At 39.5% G+C, this 20,037-nt stretch overlaps 1 protein-coding gene across 4 annotated transcripts in view; it reads right to left on the reverse strand.

Moving 5' to 3' along the window:
- The window catches only part of WDFY3 (WD repeat and FYVE domain containing 3), a 262,639-nt gene that overhangs the window by 17,412 nt on the left and 225,190 nt on the right, over positions 1–20,037 (reverse strand). For all 4 annotated transcript variants that reach the window (XM_030847029.3, XM_060299607.2, XM_030847033.3 and 1 more), the window contains 10 exons: positions 17,002–17,056; positions 16,624–16,743; positions 14,660–14,777; positions 13,497–13,603; positions 11,812–11,965; positions 6,287–6,378; positions 5,850–6,062; positions 3,077–3,224; positions 1,210–1,364; positions 122–280 (listed from right to left, as the gene is read on the reverse strand). In XM_030847029.3, the coding sequence (XP_030702889.1) occupies positions 122–280; positions 1,210–1,364; positions 3,077–3,224; positions 5,850–6,062; positions 6,287–6,378; positions 11,812–11,965; positions 13,497–13,603; positions 14,660–14,777; positions 16,624–16,743; positions 17,002–17,056 (1,321 nt within the window). The remainder of the gene's footprint in view (positions 1–121; positions 281–1,209; positions 1,365–3,076; positions 3,225–5,849; positions 6,063–6,286; positions 6,379–11,811; positions 11,966–13,496; positions 13,604–14,659; positions 14,778–16,623; positions 16,744–17,001; positions 17,057–20,037) is intronic.

Consider the following 20,037-nt stretch of genomic DNA (forward strand, 5'->3'; position numbering starts at 1 on the left):
GACCCACTTCTAGCAAAAGAACATACAGTGTTTGCTTTTGTCCATTTATGTCTAAATCACCTTGGAATTAACGACAGTTTTCAGTTTCTCTAGAGTGTGGGCAGCTGGGATGGACTGTTACCTGTTTGAGAGTGAGGGTCTTAGCCTTTTCTTTTGAGGCACCCATCTCCCACACACACACGACCGTGCTTGTTCCACCTGTGATGACCAGCTTGGGGTTGGGGCAGATTGCACAGAGAATCTGGGCCCACTCTGACAAACATTCATAAACTGTCACTACCTGTGAAATAGAACAGATGTGAGACACGCATGCCATTAAGCACTACAAACTCCTGGGACAGAACGAGCATACCAAGCAAAGGAGAACCTCTATGTAGGTCCCCCCCAGGCAAATAGCTGCGCATGTGCTGGGCTGGCTTCAGCTTAGCAACACTTTACTGAAACTCTACTCTGAACTCCTCCCTACAGCCTCCCAACTATAGTTGCTGTTAAAAACCATAATAAGAATTTTGCTCATAATGGGGGTCTCCAGTTTCTCCAGTCTGGGAAAATGACGTTCAGATTGTGTGATGCTCTGTGAGATGCAGGGGGTGATCTGGTGAAAGGATGCGTCTGCTGGAGCCAGGCAGAATGTAAAAGGAAAGCATGAGTGCTGCTGTTCATGAGAGCGTGACTAAATAGAACTGTTACTGACTTGCACAGACTATGCCCCTCGTGCGTTCAGGAGAGGACTGTCAAGGGCAAACAGAGGGCACCAAAGAATCACTACATGCTGCCTCTCCAAGAGATGCTTATGGGACTCAAAACAGTAGCTGCTGCTTCTTGGGGGAAGGGGGGCAGGTATTCTGCCAGCCATTTAAGAGTAGTGAAATGATTAGAGGGCCGGATGGTGACTCAAAAGGAAGCTCTTCTGGTTGGCAGAAATATTAAATACCTGGTTGGCTAGGACCTCCTGGAGGAATTCTTTGAGTGGGGGGAAATTGCTAGCCCCTAGTACACAACCTTCCAAGAGAGGCTTTTCTGCAGGAAACATGACTTGTCCACTAGCTCCTTTATCCTGATCTGATGCAGTGAAGCTCTCCTTTCCTCTGGGCTGTGGAGAAACAGCTGAGAAGCCCTTGGCCTGAGCTCTCCCCATCCCCATTTAAGCAGGATATCCAGACCACGGAAGAGCAACATTAAATGAGCGAGCCAAGAAACAATGCAAACCTTGTCTGACTCATAGGTTCCTAGCCTGCAGCTGAGGTCTGCGTAGCCCCATGCAAAAGTTTTGTTCCAGGTTGGTGGGATGAGAACCTTATTCTGTTCTACTGCAAGAATGCCTTTGTCTGTGCAGACGATTTGTCCCACAGGCTCTTTGAGTTCTATAAAAAACAATCAACACATTAGAACAAGGACAGGGAAAACTAACTTCATTATCCCATAGGGGATGGTAAAGGGATCTCAAATATTCATACAAATGAAGCATCTTGACACCTACATTAATAAAAAATGACCTTAGAAGTAAGTAGGGCTTGCGTTTTGAGTCTTCTGCAGACCTGCTGGGCGGACATCGACCCTGACTGGTGTCTCCAGTCTGCCTGTTTCTGGACACTTGCTTGGGTTTGGTTCCCAGCCATCAGGCCCGCCTTCTTGATCTTCAGGACTGCCAGAGTGATGTGGGATGCTCCCCAGAATGCTGTACAGACCGTCAATCAACCTAGGCCTTCAGGACCTCCCAGCCTGAAGCTTCTTGAAGGAAGGCTGTGACGTTCCCCAAGAAGCCCGACTCTGCCAGAGGACTCTGCCGACTGACCACACCAGTGTTCCACAACCATCTCTGGGCAGTGGCTGGAGCTGGCATGGGGCAGAGTCTCTGGAATGAGACAAATGGCAGAGAGCTTGTAGCCAATCCAATTAACCAGACTTTGATGCTCCAAGTTTTGGATTTAAGTGACAACTTCAAGACTCTGTAAACCAGTTTTTCATTCTAAGTGAAACGGAGAAGAACCCTGTGGTCCTTGCCCCCCATGTTCTCTGCCTGCCTTTTGTCTGTGGAAAAACTTTAGCCAAAGAATAAGTTTAATCAGAGAAGTGAGAAAATACAGAAGCAAAGGAAAACAGTCAAAGGAAACCAAATAATAATAGTCTAGTCATTAAGCATAGTCAAGGACATTTAGTTCCTCCTCAAGGGCTCTAGATAATGTTCTGAGCCGTGTCCTGTGAGCTGTCTTGTAGATAATGAAACCCACACCCAGTGGAAGAAGTTAACTACATGATGACCAGACTGTAGCCATGACGTAAGCTGCCAAAATTCTGAGAACTGGACCCAAGGAAACGGGAACAAACCAACCTTGGAACTGAACTCATTAACTGTACTTAAAACAATCAAGATGATGCTGGTCAGACCACTGCACAAGCAATTTCAAGATGACTGTCAGAGCTGACTGTGCTATTTCTGCATGTAGTCCCCTCCCTCCATCTACAAAAGCTCTTGCCCACTGGTTGTCAGTGCCGGGGTTGGGGGGTTGCCTTTGGACAGGAGTCCCCCCCGGGTCCCCACAGTTGCTGGCATCCAAAATAAAGTAAACTTCCCTTTCCACCAACCTTGCCTCTTTATTGGCTTTTGAGAGGCGAGCAGCTGGACCCCACTTTCGGTTACACAAGGGAAAAAAAATCTACTTGGAAAAGTAATTTAAGATAACTTAAGATAACGTTAGATAAAAGACAGAGGCTTTTAGTTGGCATATTAAAAGCGTAGTCTTCTTACTGCTCTAAATTGGTGGAACGTGTGTAAATGAAGATGACAGAAGTTTTTCTACATGTAGAATATAAAGTTGAACTATAAGGTTTGGTATATTAGAGTTTTTACTATCCTACCAGAGAGGAGAAACTTGTTGGGTTCTTTTTGATGCAAAATCCAATAGGCCCAAAGAAGAAAACAGAAAAGGAAAAAGAGAATCTAACAAGTATTTGGTGATTTACCACTTATTACAAATTATGCTATTGTTGAGAAGCAAATTTATTATTCCTAAACTAGGATTATTAAATATTCCCACAGAATCATGAATCAAAAGCTTATTTCCTGCCATTTTACCTTTTACAGGTGTTAGAGAAGGCCTCAAGTTGTCTAGATGATGAAAAAAGATCTTGTCACTGGTAGATCCTGGTGGGACCAAGATCCCTGCATTGTCTCCGTTGAGTCGACTCCTGACTCGCTTCGGTGGATGAGGTTTTTTAAATAACTGGTATGAGAGATAATGACACATTTTATACCGAAGCTAACATTTATTAAGCCCTTTTATATGCCAAGTATTTTGTTGTTATTTCACTTAAGCTTCACAACAATCATTAGGTATCACATTATCACATTTGACACTGGAGGAAAGAAATTTAAAAAGGCTCAGAAGGTTGCCAGAGACCTCATGCCGCAGTCAGTGGGGACAGGACTCCTACACAAAACCTTGGGTTACCAGCATGCTCTATGCTACACTGAGCTCATAAGAATTTTTCAAAAGGAAATTAATCTCCTCAAATGATAGTAGGTTGACAACTATTTTCCAGTGATGTTTAAAAATTAACCAATTTCTTAGAACGCGATACCATTCTGTGCCACTGAGGGCAGGCAGCCATTCTCTCTAACCGGGTTACTTCTGGCTCCAACATGGGCTTTCTGTATGTGACATCATTTCTGTATCGTTTAGGTGCTACTAATTTGCTGACAGTGTGAGCATTGTTGTCTTCTTTTTACTTTGCAATGTTGTAAAGGAAAAAAAGAAAAGAAGATCTTTGGCATTTCTGTTCAGTATTTCTAAAGAACTGAAAAGTCTTAATATACATTTAAGATAACTGTTCTTAAAATACCATAGATCGGGCTTCCCTGGTGGCGCAGTGGTTGAGAGTCCGCCTGCCGATGCAGGGGACAGGGGTTCGTGCCCCGGTCTGGGAAGATCCCACACGCCGCGGAGCGGCTAGGCCCATGAGCCATGGCTGCTGGGCCTGCGTGCCTGGAGCCTGTGCTCTGCAATGGGAGAGGCCGCAGCAGTGAGAGGCCCGCGTACCGCAAAAAAAAAAAAAAGAAAAAAAAATACCATAGATCATCAAAATAGGCAGACTCTTATTTGATGGACAACTGATATTTGAAGAAGTTATCTGTAAAACCTTAGATGAAATGAGATTTAAGATGACTACAACACCATCACACTCTGTGAATTTGACATTCTGGATTTCCAGGAGAAGTAATAGAAAAAAATGCTTTGTATAGAGAAAGATATACATTTTAGGCTCCCAAAACTTTAAACACATAACTCCCATTTTATCTACATACAGGGCTTAGGATCAGGGTTCTGCTATTTCTCATAAATGATAATAATGAGATAAGACTCTGAAGTTCTATAAAAAGACTCACATACTTTAAAGCATGTTCATGAAAGAACATTTACCGAAGAACTTTACAAGGACCTGAGGACAGAGCAGGCCAGGCTAGCATATATAAGGATATATCAATATGGTGATCACAAAGCTTAGCTGTTTCTAGGATGGTTACACTTGGAAGTACTCTCTATTAGTTCCTGTAATGTCCTACAAATATGTTAGTATCCTAACTCTTCTATCTCCCAGACTATTTGTCTCTTAAACTCAAAAGTGGAACAAAAATCCTGCAACAGTGCATGTGTCTAGATTTTTTTTGTTCAGAGTATTTGTTTCCCAGAAGGTATGAAACACGGTTCCCGCACTTGTAACCCTCAAAAAATGGCTAAGGTTCTTCTGCTATGATTAGAGTTTATCAACAAGCATTTCACTTTAAAAGTAAACATGGTTCCTGCATTGGGGAATCAGATTACACTGTAAGTGGTGCAGTTACAGGGTGTCCCGCTGTCTATCATGGCTTTTCCACGAACAAAGACTTGCCATTGTTCTGTGTTTCCAACTGTCAACCCCGGAAACCTCAAAGTTGGTTAACCTAAGAAAAGGGATTCCAGGAGAGATGTCTGAAGCAGGAACAAAGAAGGGTAGCCAGGGCCAAAATGCAGAAGCCAGGGCACTAGGGAAAAGGTGGTGGTCTAAACGGGCGGCAGAGCTAGCCTTCTCCACTGTGCTGCAGTTTCTTCTGGTGCACCCTGCCCTCCTGGTGTGCCTGAGACAATGAGGATGGAGGAAGGGACGAACTCCCTTAACAGAGGTTCGCTCGTTGCCCAAGGTGAGAGATCTACAGCATCTGGGTGCTGAGAGGGTCTGGGTCCTCGCCAGGTTCCAGATAGTGGTTGGAGCAGCTGGTGCAGGGCCAGGCCTAGGCGTTACCATGGTGTGCACTCTCACACCCCAGCACCTGTCAGACCTACACCAATAATCAAATCCAAACCGCTCCTATCTGTCTGTTCCCTGAACCACTGTGAGAGCTTCCTGCTCCTCATTTGGCTCCCCTACAGCATGTGCATGTGTAAGATTGTGACCAGAGGGATCTCTAAAGTCTAAATATGACTTTATATGACAATGCTTAAAGTCAGCATTGGTTTTTTACTGGCCGTGGGATGAAACCCCATCTCTGTGTATCCTGTGGCCTCCAAGGCCACATCTGCTTCCCTGACCATGCTCTTCCCGTCTTCCTGCCAGGAATTGTGTGGGTAAGCACTAGCCTGTGAGGAAAACTGCTCTTTGACCAGCAAAGTTTCTGTTTATCTAGACTGTAAAAGGGAGGAGAAAGTAATAATCTAGGGACCTACTGAACCTATTGGGTGATATTTATGGTTCTTAATTAAAAACTCTGTCTAAACTTAATTATTATATGGTCATCTACCATCTATAGAAATATTACAGAGCTTAAAAAAATGTAACAGAAAATATCAGTGATAAGGAAAAAACATCCATACCTGTTTAGGGATCTGACCAAAGTTATTAATGAACCCTATGGTGGCTGTCTCTTTTAGTGGGTCATTTATGTTGTAGATATCCACTTGACCCTCGTAAAAAAGATGATGGAAGACATTTACAGCTTCTACTGCAGCAGGACCTTGCTGTTTATAGCCGAAGATTAAGTCAATCCACTCATGCAGATGGGCACTCACATAGTCACATTCCAAAGCCTGTAATTTCAAAACACAGGTTCAGTCGCTGGCTGGCTTTTATTACTTCCTTAGAAAATAAAAGAATTCATCAGTGGTCTATAGGAACCAGAATAACTAAAATTCATACGAACAACATTAGTAACTTAAACACATGGGGGATACATTGCTCAAGGTCTTCTCTTTGTACTGTGGTCAGTGACCCAGTGAGATCTCAGTTCAACTGTAGAGCGTACTGCCATTACCTCACGGTGCACTCGGATGAATTCTCGTGGGTCCCCTTTTGCCCAGGGTGGAAGGATAACATCTCCAAGCTTGGTGCCATTTTGTTTACAACCTGTGTAATTGGATATATTAAACAGAAAATAAAAGAATGAGAAAAATAGTAAAGTAACAGAGAAATAGTGGGTTAGTTTCATTACCAGGACTATAAAATTTTACCACAGAAAGGACCCTCAGAGATATCTACTCTGGTATTTCCCCAAGACGACTCCTCCGAGCACTCCCTCAGAGAAATTAACTGAGTGTCAGCAAAACTGAGGGGCTCCCGCTGTCAAATGACTTCAGGGAATGCTGAGCTATGCAAGCTTAAACATGTTTCTTTCCTGCAAGACTCCTTGGAGGCACTGCTCTTCTCTAGGAAGGACATTAGATACAACATTTCTGAAACTTAACTGAGGACAGGAATGAAACATTTTATGGGTCTACTGTTTTGAGTTTGGAAAAGCTGCTCAAATCAATTTTTAAGCCCCTTAAGACCACTCATTTGTAAGACCATTAGCAATTTCTCAAAAACTGTTCATTTAGGCTTTTCCAGAATGCTTTAAGCTTGGTGAGTCAATAGCAGTTACCTAGTACTGAATTTCTTGTCTGGTCTGCCATTCACATGGAAGAGGTTATTGAAAGGATATCTAACTCCTCAGCCATTTTCAGTCTGAATGCTCTCTTGGCTTAAGGGAAAATAAAAGTACCACAGTCTCCTAGAAATATTTGCAATACATGTGTTCACTCATATTTCTGATTCTTAAATTCTTGAGAGAGCTCTGTAGAACCCACATGTATTTTGCTGTAAGGATCCTCATTAATAAAATAAAATAAAATCTGAAACAATATAACTTTTGGCTGTTATATCATTTAACAGAAAAAAAATTGGGGGAAGACTATGTGGCTACGGGGGGAGTTTTAATAATTTATAACAAAGTAATATTTATTCCACGTAAACTGTTATTTTAAGTCATAGCCAGATAATCTCTAAAATATTAAAGAAACCGTTTGCTATGAAATCTATTGACAACAAAACACATTAAATGGGACTGGCATCTGAGGAAATAGGTTTTTTTCTTCTTTTCGAAATAACATCAAAAAGTTAATTTGAGCTTACAGAGTTTTCCTAGGCACAAATCAGACGGTCACTGTAAAAAAATGACTCTATAAATAATGTTGACTCATTAGCTTAATGGCAGATGGTTAGATAAAAAGCTGAATTATAAATTTTCATAGGGAAGTATAATTGTTCACATTTTAGAACACAAAAGGCAGTTTCCAAGTAAGGGCCAGTAAAAATATTTCCTTTAGAAATAATCTTGTTTTCATCATTGCAATTTGATGGCTTCTTTACAATGTGATATAAATGAGAGATACAAAAATCAGTTTATTGTTTAAAGGAATGTCTTGACTTAGTTGGAAAAATTACCATATAACTTAAAAAAAAATAAAACAATCAAGTTATTACAGCCCCTCCCCTCTCTCTCAGGCCCTTACCCCACCTTCCTTGAAATGCCCTCTAGGCCTATAAGAATAAGAAGCAAGTAATAATTTTTTTTGATAAAAAGAAGCAAGTAATAATCCCCAGGCTACCTGAGATATAATCTACTTTTCAAAATTTTGCTCATAATCCCTAAATACTGTGTGATATAAGTTTATTTTACCAGCACTATCTATAATTTAAAAATGTAATTTAAAGGGAACAGTCTGTAGAAAAGTCTTGGTCTGATTCTGCTACTCTGCAGTTCCCCTCCATGTATATCCAAGGGTACAAAGATAAGAAGACCAGACAAAAAAACCTAATTGCTCCAGAGCCAGGGGAAAAAACCTAAGTGCTTTCTTTTATATCATTTACCATCTTTTCTGGGTGGAGAGATCAACAGTGTTTTGTTTGATTTTCTTTATATTGAGGTAAAGTTCACATAACATAAAATCAACCTTTTTTTTTTTTTCCTGTATGCGGGCCTCTCACTGTTGTGGCCTCTCCTGCTGTGGAGCACAGGCTCCGGATGCGCAAGCTCAGCGGCCATGGCTCACGGCCCCAGCCGCTCTGCGGCATGTGGGATCTTCCCGGAACGGGGCACGAACCTGTGTCACCTGCATCGGCAGGCGGACTCTCAACCACTGCGCCACCAGGGAAGCCCAAAATCAACCATTTTAAAGTGAACAATTCAGTGGCATTTCGTACGTTCACAATATTGTGCAACTACCATTTCTATCTAGTCCTAAAACATTTTCATCACATCAAAAAGAAATCTTAGGGCTTCCCTGGTGGCGCAGTGGTTGAGGGTCCGCCTGCCGATGCAGGTGACAGGGGTTTGTGCCCCGGTCCGGGAAGATCCCACATGCCGCGGAGCAGCTGGGCCCGTGAGCCATGGCCGCTGGGCCTGTGCGTCCGGAGCCTGTGCTCCGCAATGGGAGAGGCCGCAACAGTGAGAGGCCCGCGTACCACAAAAAAAAAAAAAAAGAAATCTTAAAAGAATCAAACAGTTGTTCCCCATTCCTCCCACCCCTGCTCCCATTCCCTGGTAACCACCAATCTGTGTTCTGTCTCTCTAGATTTACCTATTCTGGACATTCCATGTAAGTGGAAATCATACATTATGTGACCTTTTGTGTCTGGCTTCTTTTACTTGGTGCAATGTTTTTGAGGTTCATCCATGTTGTAGCATTTATCATTATTTCATACCATTTTATGGCTGAATAATATTCCATTATATGTATATTCCACAATTTGTTTATCCATTGATAGGTATGTGGGCTGTTTCTGCCATCTGGCTATTGTGAATAATGCTGCAATGAATGTGCATGTACAGGTCTTTGTTTAAGTCCCTGTTTTCAGTTCTTCTGGACAGTTCTTGGAGTGGATTTGCTTGGTCATATGGCAATTCAACATTTCCTACCAAACTGCTTCCCACAGTGCCAAACCATTTTACATTCTGACAAGAAACATACAAAGGTTCTACTTTCTCCATATCCTCACTAGCCCTTGTCATCTTCTGTTTGTGTGCTTTTTTTTCATCACAGCCACCCTAGTGAATGTGAAGTGGTACCTCACTGTGGTTTTGACATGCATTTCCTTAATGACTAATGATCTTTTCGTATGCTTATTGGCCATTTGTATAACTTCTTTGGAGAAATGGCTATTCAGGTCTTTTGCCCTTTTGCTTAACCTATTGCTGTTAAGTTGTAAGAGTTCTTTATATTCTGAATATTAGACCCTTATAAGATACATCATTTGCAAATATTTTCTCGCATTCTGTAGGTTTTCTTCATAATGCCCTTGGATGCAGAAGTTTTAAATTTTGATAAAGTCCAATTTATCTTTTTTTATTGCTTTTGCTTATGCTGTTGATCCAAATCCAAGATCATGAGGATTTACCCCTATGTTTTCTTTTGAGTTTTATAGCTTTAGCTCTTACATGCAAATAGTGTTTTTTAACGTGTGTGATTTCAAGGAGGGAAGATGAAGGTGAGCATGACAAACATACATGACCTTTCTTTTATTTACTTATTTAAAAATAGATGATTTGGTTGGGTTTGTAAGTAGTCTGGCTAGAACATTTCTGCGACATAGATTATTATAACGGACTGTTTCTGGAATATTGAGGGTTATCTCTTTCTTTCTGCACCTCTCCGTTATCTGTCTCTTTGAAAGTGATGTCCTTAGGGAAGAAAGTAGCATTCTCCAAAGGTGAATTATAAGTGAACATAATAAAACACTAACGTGCATTCATATTCAAATGCTGTGCACACATTTGTTGTTTTTCCCTGTTCACCATCTACTCTATTTCTTTGAGGAACTGCCACTCCCTTCGACTCTAAGCGTTAGAACTTGATGTCTTTAGCTGCTCAAGGGTGAGCTCCAGGCCCAATCAGAGGTAATGAGACTCAGTTTCAGGCCTTTTGCTGGGGTTATTGAGAGTCTTACTGCCTTTCCTATTGCACCTAGACCTACAATTTCACAAGGTTCAAGCTGCTGATGAACAATTAAATAAATAAAAATTATATTACAAAGAAAAAACACTCAAATATATTGGATATGAATATTCCTTGAATTTTCCATTAATGAATTTTATGAGGTAGTATAGTAATGGTTTATATGTTGAACTCTTAAATACAGTATGATACAGAGCATGAAAAAAGTATGAAAACAGAACAATATCTGGCACTAATATTCTAAAGTGAAACAACGGAATTTTGAAATGTCGTAAAATATTCAGAAACATAGATCAGCAAACTGTCTTCCAAGAAACTGTAGCCAAGGTCAAATCTACTTCCTGAAACTGCTGGACAATATAAAGAGAGAAGAGTACCGAGGAAATTTCTCTCCTTTTTATAAGTGTTGATTTGGTTCTGTTTTTCTAGAAAATAGTACCCTAACAGGATGAAGAAAGGGATTTACCTAAAGTTATTCTGAAATTCTAACTTTAAATTTTATTAGCATGTAAGCTGAGAATGCTTCAGGCAATACAAAAGATTTAAACAATACATGAAAAATATGGATATGCCACTCTTGGCTGTGAGTTTCAATCATATTAATTTTCAAACAAAATTTCACCTCACCTTTGTTTTCACTGAAATAAATAATGATATTCTGACCATTAGATGTAATTTGTTAATTCTTAATTTTTCCCCAAACTATAGGTTTGAAACAGCTTATTTGGGGGCATAAATCTATTTTCCTTTGTTATATTTACTCTCATACACCCAGTTGTAATTAGCAGCAGCTAAACTCACAAGGAAATAGAAACCAAGCAGGAACCTGCAAGGCCTTCCCAAGAACAATACTCCCTTGCCCCCCAACATGTCCCCTGCCTCTTGTTTGCAGAAAAGCTTTAGCCTCCTAGGCCTACCCCAAGTTCCAAAGAGTAAATTTAATCAGAGAAGTAAGAAAATGCAGAAACAAAGGAAAACACTCAAACAAGACAAAATAATATTAGTTTAGCCATAGAGCAAAGTCAAGGATCTTTAGTTCCTCCTCAAGGGCTACAGACAATATCCTGAGCCATGTCCTTGAGCTGTTTTGCAGATACTAAAACCCCTACCAGGTGGACAAAGTTAACTACACCAGCACACAGACCCCAGACCAGTTGGAACCAGAAGGTTGATGACTGATATTCCCGAAACATCACCCTGTTACCCTCACTGTCAACCAATCGTAGACTTGTGCACAAGCTGAATGCATATCATGTGACCCTCTCCCTCACACTTTTTAAAAACCCTCCTCTGAAAGCCATCACTGGGAAGTTCAGGCCTTTTCAGCATGAGCTGCCCATTCTCCTTGCTTGGCCCTGCAATAAGTGCTGTCCTTTCCCTTCACCATGACCAACCCAGTGTCAGTAGATTGGCTTTGCTGCATGTTGGGTGAGTGGATCCAAGTTTGGTCTGGAAACAAAATCTTTTCTTGTCAGTGTGTACTACAGACAATCGTCAGAAAACTGACTTATTTCTGTTGGTCTTTTCCTGGCTAACGATCCTAAGATAGTGCCATAGTGCTACATACCTAGATCAAAGTTGTTGGAATTGAACAGGAATTCTGGTAAGTAAAAAAATTCTGGGATAAGTTCCTTTACATCTGCCATGTTGTGCTTTGATGCTGAATACCAGGCCTCGCGTACACTGTGAAACATCCGGTCAGCCAGGTCAAAATGGCCTCCCTGTGGGCAGAACGAGAAGGCACCTTTCTGTTAGAGAACCACTCCCACCTCACAGCTTCCAAGTTCAAAGGCTTGAAACCCAAGTAAATATGTTTGATGACAACTCAATTTCCCATCATCCTATGTTAAATACACAAAATTTTAAATAATCACAGAAAGAAAATTAATCTAATTCTTTTCGGGGTACTCCTTACCAAGGGTGCTCTTGCTCTGTATCAAAGTGAAATCCAAGTACAAAGACTTTAAAAAGTCATTAAAAAAAAAGATCAGTTTTTAGAGAGGGCAAGACTATAAGGAAATTGAGGAGTTCCTCCATTGTTTGATAATGCTCTCCTAAAAAAAAAAGATTCTAATGTAGCCATCTACAGTTGGAAATATTCAGCTTATATATGAATTTGACTAATTTTATAAATTAACATGACATTCAGGTTCTCACACCAATGAGAATTAAGTGGAGAACTCGGAAGGTGATCAAAAAGTTATAGATTGATAAAACAAATTTAAATAGAAAAGGGATTTCTTTTGCTTACACAGCCTCACAGATAACACCACTCCCTTCCTCAGTCCAACTCCCTATGCTGCGTTTGAGTGAATACAGTGTGTTTGTCTTTACAATGACGTTCACTGTGTAAAAATGCTGAAGTCCATACAATAGCCACCAAGGCCTACCACCATCTGGCCCCTGCTACCTCTCTGACCTCATCCCCTATTGCTTTCCCCTGCAGTCACTCTGCTCCAGACATACTGGCTTCCTTGCTGTTCCTCAAGCATCTCAGGGATATGCCTGACTCAGGGCCCCTCATAGGCCGTTCTCTCTGCCTGGAACATACTTTCTCCAGATATCTGCACCAGTAACTCCCTCACCTCCTTCAAGTTTCTGTTCAGATATCACCTTTTCAAGGAGACCTACTCTGACCATCATGTCCTCCTCCACCTCCCATTCCTGTACTTCCCATTCCGTTTCCCTGACCTACATTTTTCTGATAGCACTTATCACATTCTGAAACATTTTACAATATACTTATTTTGTTTGTCTGTCTCCCTCAACTAAAATATATAAATTCCATAAGGCAGGACTTTTGTCTTTATTCACTGATATCTCTAAGCACCTGGACCAGTGCCTGGAATACAGTAAGTATTCAACAAATATTTGCTGAATAAATGAAAGAGAATGTGGAGAAAGGCAATTATAATACAGAAGACAGCAAATGAGCTAGACAGTATTACTCTTTTTTAAATGTTTGTTGAATTCAACCAGTTAAGGCTGAATTCCATATACCTGGCTGGAAAGCATATGTTACTTGCTTATTTGACTAAAGGACCCTGGCACTTGTTTAGTGTAAACAAATTCTAGTTTATTTATCAATTTTGGTCCAGTGAAATTCCACTTTCACTATGTTTTGACTACTTTTGTGACTAAAAACTTCACAGGGCTTCTTGTCAGGCAAGGTAACAACATTAAAGAAAAAAGCAACAATCTTAAATAAAAGGCTTGAATAAAATGCAAAAATTCTAAACTTAAGAGTTTTACCTGTAGCCTTAGGAATATCTGTGTGAAGGGCTCCATCCTTACTAGGTACGAAGCCACAATCATTGCAGATGAATAGTGTGTCCCATAGTGGTAGGCTGGAGTTTCTCCTTGCCAAGAAAATTAAAGCATAATTGAAAATGAAAGAGTAATATGAAAAATAAAATTTGCATTCATCAATAGACTTGAAAATGCTAACGTATGTGATAACTGTGACACTAAGTGCAATTAGCACTGGCATTTGCAGCATGAAAACTTTATGATGACACTGCAACCTCTCACTTATATGTTTGGCAGTTATCCAGTTTAGTATAATTCTGTGCCTTTCCCCCAAACTGAGCACATCTAGCAATTCATGTTTTGAGGCTAACTGTAACAGGTAATCCTTAATAGCAAACCATCTTTGACTAAAGCAAGATAATGAGCAACTTTTTATTAGGTTCTAGCTTTGCAACAGTATAAATTTCTCTAAATTGTTGTCTTCGAATATTATGCAATTTTTATTACATAGTCTCCTTGCAGGAAAAAGAAAGGATTCCACACAGGGAATATAGTTAGGCTTAGTTTTTTTCTCTTTTGTTTGTTTTGCCTGTTTGAAGGGGATACATGATAAACATTAAACATAAAAAAACATAAGTAGGTAAACTGTAGTATTTTAGAAGGTAATCAACTATAATTTTTTAATGCAAAAGGTTTCTAAAAAGTGCCTCAATAAAATTAAAAGAACCTATAATGGAAAACAATCTGAAAAAACTGAATGACTGAATCACTTTGCTGTACACCTGAAACACTGTAAATCAACTATACTTCAATAAAAAAAATTAAAAGAGTCAATAAAGGAAAGTTTAGTTTCTGGCCTAAATACGATTAGAGATAATGGCATATTATGATGGGAAATTTCTACCCTAGACAAAGCAGACATACTTTGCTTTCTGCCAGTACCTGACAAGCTACCTAAAAAATGCCTTCTAAGCATGGCCATCAGTTGGCATGCAAAACCTCATTCTTCTACTCTGATAGTTGTGTATTAAGTGTGCATACGCAACATATATAGATATAATGATATATAAGCAATCTGGGGAAAGATGGAAGGGCATCAGACCGCTAAATAATGGCTTACTTTTGAAACTTGGGTACAAAGCCCCATGACAGGAAAAGTTACTTACCATTAGGATCTTCCCAGTCTTTATATCGCTTCTTATACTGAGCTAATCGTTCATCTGTCTGTGCTCCCATTGGCTTAGCCAGGTTTCTAAATGTCTTGGGATTAGTAAGATCTACCTCCTAAAATACAAAACGAAACCCAATTCCAAATTACTATACATCCTCTATTCTCACCAATGTAGACACAGTGGCTATAGCAATGATGATCTGTAAATGTGCTAGTATCTATGGGGTCACACCAGCAGAACTGGACTCCAAGACAATGCCATGCACCTACTGGTTATCCATATTTTATGGACAGGCACATGGCAGTTTGTTAATTGGTTTGGCTTGAAGACAACTGTTTTGGAAATTAAGTGTTCACAGAGGAAGGCACTCAGGATCCAGGTTTGGAGATGAGGAATAAGAGGGAAAACTGTTCCCAGTCTTGGCAAGGGCACAGCAGGAGACTGTGGACACAAAAGCTCCAATTCATCTTTATCCTCTGTCACCCACACAACTGGAGGATCAAATCTCCTTTTTGTTCTCTTCCCCTCTCCCCCATTTCACTCCAACTTCACTTCTGAGCATTTTCTTCCTAGAGGTGAAAGGGAAGTGAAATAAACTAGAGCACTCAGTAATTTGTTCACCTCCAAAAGACAACATCATACCAGATCAAGTGACTCCAAATGAGATGGTTTCTTTCAGTCTACCAGAGATTATTTTAAAAGCTCATTTCTAGCTGACCTAATTCATGTATTTAAAAGGAAACCAAAATTTACCTCCTGAGGGTTTTAAAAGTAGAAATTTGAAGTACATACCCATGGGATACGTAATTTGTGTCATTTCTATAGGGCATCATGGCCCACCAATTTTGCCAACTTATATTTTAAAAGTCTTGAACAGGAGAAACTGATCCACATTACCAATATAAGTCAAGTTAGTATTTGTCCTCTGAAAATCTACATGTAAAATACCTCATTCATACTTTTTTTGGTTATTTCAACAAAGATTAAAAGTATTTACTAAGAACCGGGCATTGCTCTAGAGCAGCGGTCCCCAACCTTTTTGGCACCAGGGACCGTTTTCATGGAAGACAATTTTTCCAAGGCCCGGTGGGGGGGAGGATGGTTTTGGGATGATTCAAGCGCATTACATTTATTGTGCACTTTACTTCTATTATTATTACATCAGCTCCACCTCAGATCATCAGGCATCAGATCCTGGGGGCTGGGGACCCCTTCTCTAGAGGTTGGAACTTAAGAGCTACATAAGATAGTCTTTGTTTTTAAGGACCTCATAGTTGAGTACGGTCAGACAAAAATCATGACTACAACATGCTGTAAAAGAAAGCAGCATGATACAGCTACAAGGCAGTGTGGGAACAGAGGAAGAAGGAAGAGGACAGAAGGCTCCCCGGAGGTATACTGGAGTGTGTCCTGCAGGATGAAATACAGCTAGCCAGAGGAACCTGTCAGCGGGAGAGAAGATGGGCATGGGCATGGGGAGAAGTGCAGGCAGGGAGAGCAGCACAGGCAGAGCTGCTGAGAGAGAACGGGGTAGCCCAGGACAGCGGTTCTCGAAGCACAGGAGGGAGATCTACGTATCAGCTACTTTGTGAAGGGTGCTATACCGAGGTTTTAAAATTCTCTCCAAATTGTGATGATGATTTATGCAATAATTTAAAACTGAGGAATGACTCAATTAGATTTGTTCCTGCTGGCTGCAGTGTAGAGGACAGTGACATCCTCCAGTGGATACAAATTTATTAGCACTTTAGGAAATTCAATAGATATCATGAATCCAAGAAGTTCATCAAGTATCCAAACTTTGTACAAGTCTAAGCTAAAGCTCTTCTCATCTTCTTGGGAGTAAGTCCCCTTTGAGAACTTAAACTATAAAGCATATAAATCATTTCAGCCACTGTATTATCTTTTAATTACTTTCGAGAATGTGTTCCACTTTCACAAAATGATTTGAAATTTACCTCTGAGTCGTAATCTGCAAGGATCCAGGGGAAGACAGGATACTGCATGAGGTCATTATATGATCTGCCAGCCAAAGTGTTCAAGTGCATCAAATACTGAAAGTTGCTGATTTCACCTCTCTTGGGAAAGATAAATAGATTCATTTTAAAGCAATCAAATATTTCTGCTACATTCAATTTTAAAAATTTATATGCAAAATGAGGTAAAGGATAATTTCTTGCAGATTTCAGAATAAAGCATTTTTTTCCCTTAAAAACAAAAACAAAACTTTTTTTCTATGGTATATATTTTATAAATTATTAAAGTACTTTTAACTGTATGACTTATACTTTCTAGCTACAAATTACGAAGGAAGCTTACATTTTCATTGAACTTACCTCCCATCTCTGAGTCACAGACTTCTCTCCAACCAGAGTGCTAAGCAACCCAGATCTAAAAATGATAAATAATAAATTGTAGGCAACATAACTTTAAAAATATGTGTAATTACAAAGCTGAAAATTTTAAGTCAATGGTCCACGAATTTTTCAAACTATGGAGGACAACCTATTAGTGGGTCATGAAATCAGTTTAGGGGGTTGTGAATAGCATTTTGAATTATGAAATAACAGAATCAAATTGAAGAAAATAGAAAACATTGGAAGGCACTACATGCAGGAAGGAAAAATCTCTTCTGTGAATTTTATTGTACTATTTGTAACTAAGTTTGTGTGAGTTGGGATGCAATGTAGTATTTTTTTTTTTTTTTTTTTTGCGTTACGTGGGCCTCTCACTGTTGTGGCCCCTCCCATCGCAGAGCACAGGCTCCAGATGCGCAGGCCCAGTGGCCATGGCCCACGGGCCCAGCCGCTCCGTGGCACGTGGGATCCTCCCGGACCGGGGCACGAACCCATGTCCCCTGCATTGGCAGGCGGATTCTCAACCACTGCACCACCAGGGAAGCCCACAATGTAGTATTTTTTACCGTGGGTTACAGAAAATGAGTTTGAAAAACATTGATCTAGTTCAACTTTCTAACCTTTACAATAGTTTCTATATAAACTGATCTAAAGACATTAAATTGGAATAACTGATAAGAGTATACAATATTTTGTACATAGTAGGTGCACAGTACATTTCCTAAAAGAGGTGTTGAAAAAGTGAATGAAAATATAAATATTTTATGACAGGAAAGTCACTGCTGTTCAGAAAATTATAGAACATTTTCTATAGCAGATTTTCTAGAATGCTATAAAACCTTAAGGTTATAATATTGATAATTATTAATCTGAAGATTGTGAGTTGACCACTGAACAAGTAGGAAAGCACTTAACTATATATTTTATTGTCTGAAAGGAAATTAAGAGATTTGTAAACCTTAGTTCATAAACATATCTAGGTCAAAGGTACAGATACCACTTTTCACTTCCAGATAAATTCTTCCCTTCAGGCAAATTGAATGCATAGGGTACTCTCCCTGGAAAAAGAGCTATGATCATTCCTCAACATTGTAGGAAAGGGAACAATTGAAAAGAAGATTAAAGTTGGGAATGAATTTCTGCTTCTTGTCTTTGAGTTTTCAATAGTTCTTCAAGAACTGCCAATTCAGCACAGACTGTAGTAAGAACAATGAAATAGCAAGCTGAAGATTATCTAGGCAAGCAAAAGTACTAGCAATTTGCTTACAACTAGAAAAAAGGCTTAGTATGCTTTAAGGGAGCCTTTCACTTCCTATATTTATCTTAACAGCAACACAAACGATTAGGAATAGAACAGGTTTCTAAGGTTAACAAAGCATATAAGCAGCATTTGTAAATCTCAGCTAAAGAAAAATAAAAGCAGTAAGTTAAAGAGAAATACACAAATTAATATATTTAGACACATATAGATTGAAATAAAATTTTATTTACAAATTACAGAATCCCCAGAAGTTTTAAGTTATTTTCTTGCATGTTGTAATAATTAATTTGTAGCCCCAAAGCACTGCTTCTTTTTCTTTTGAATTTTATTTATTTTTTTATACAGCAGGTTCTTATTAGTTATCTATTTTATACATATTAGAGTATATATGTCCATCCCAATCTCCCAATTCATCCCACCCACCCCGGCTCTGCCCTCTTGGTGTCCATACATTTGTTCTCTACATCTGTGTCTCTATTTCTGCTTTGCAAACTGGTTCATCTGTACCATTTTTCTAGATTCTACATATATGCGTTAATATACAATATTTGTTTTTCACTTTAGTTTGCTTCCATGTCTTGGCTATTGAAAACAGTGTGGCAATGAACACTGGGTGCATGTGTCTTTTTGAATTAAGGTTTCCTCTAGGTATATGCCCAGTAGTGGGACTGCTGGGTCATATGGTAGTTCTATTTTCAGGAACCTCCATAGTGGCTGTATCAATTTACATTCCCACCAACAGTGCAAGAGGGTTCCCTTTTCTCCACACCCTCTGCAGTTTTTCTTGTTTGTAGATTTTCTGATGATGCCCATTCTAACTGGTGTGAGGTGATACCTCACTGTAGTTTTCATTTGCATTTCTTTAATAATTAGTGATGTTGAGCAGCTTTTCATTTGTCTGTTAGCCATCTGTATGTCTTCTTTGGAGAAATGTCTATTTAGGTCTTCTGCCCAATTTTTTGATTAGGTTGTTTGTTTTTTTAATATTGAGCTGCATGAGCGGCTTATATATTTTGGAGATTAATCTTTTGTCTGCTGATTTGTTTGCAAATATTTTCTCCCATTCTAAGCGTTGTCTTTTCATCTTGTTTACAGTTTCCGTTACTGTACAAAAGCTTTTAAGTTTCACTAGGTCCCATTTGTTTATTTTTATTTCCATTACTCTAGGAGGTGGGTCAAAAAAGATCTTGCTGTGATTTATGTCAAAGAGTGTTGTTATTCCTATGCTTTCCTCTATGAGTTTAATAGTGTCTGGTCTTACATTTAGGTCTTTAATCCACTTTGAGTTTATTTTTGTGTATGGTGATAGGGACTGTTCTAATTTCATTCTTTTACATGTAGTCCAGTTTCCCCAGCACCACTTATTGAAGAGGCTGTCTTTTCTCCATTATATATTCTTGCCTCTTTTATCAAAGATAAGGTGACTGTATGTGCATGGTTTTATCTCTGGGCTTTCTATCCTGTTCCATTGATCTATATTTCTGTTTTTGTGCCAGTACCGTACTGTCTTGATTACTGTGGCTTTGTAGTATCCTCTGAGGTCAGGGAGCCTGATTCCTCCAGCTCCATTTTGCTTTCTCAAGATTGCTTTGGCTATTCGGGGCCTTTGTGTTTCCATACAACTTGTGAATTTTTTTGTTCTAGTTCTGTGAAAAATGCCATTGGTAGCTTGATAGGGATTGCATTGAATTTGCAGATTGCTTTGGGTAGTATAGTTATTTTCACAATGTTGATTCTTCCAATCCAAGAACATG

Source organism: Globicephala melas, chromosome 5 (assembly GCF_963455315.2).
Source record: "Globicephala melas chromosome 5, mGloMel1.2, whole genome shotgun sequence".
Taxonomy (NCBI): Eukaryota; Metazoa; Chordata; class Mammalia; order Artiodactyla; family Delphinidae; genus Globicephala; species Globicephala melas.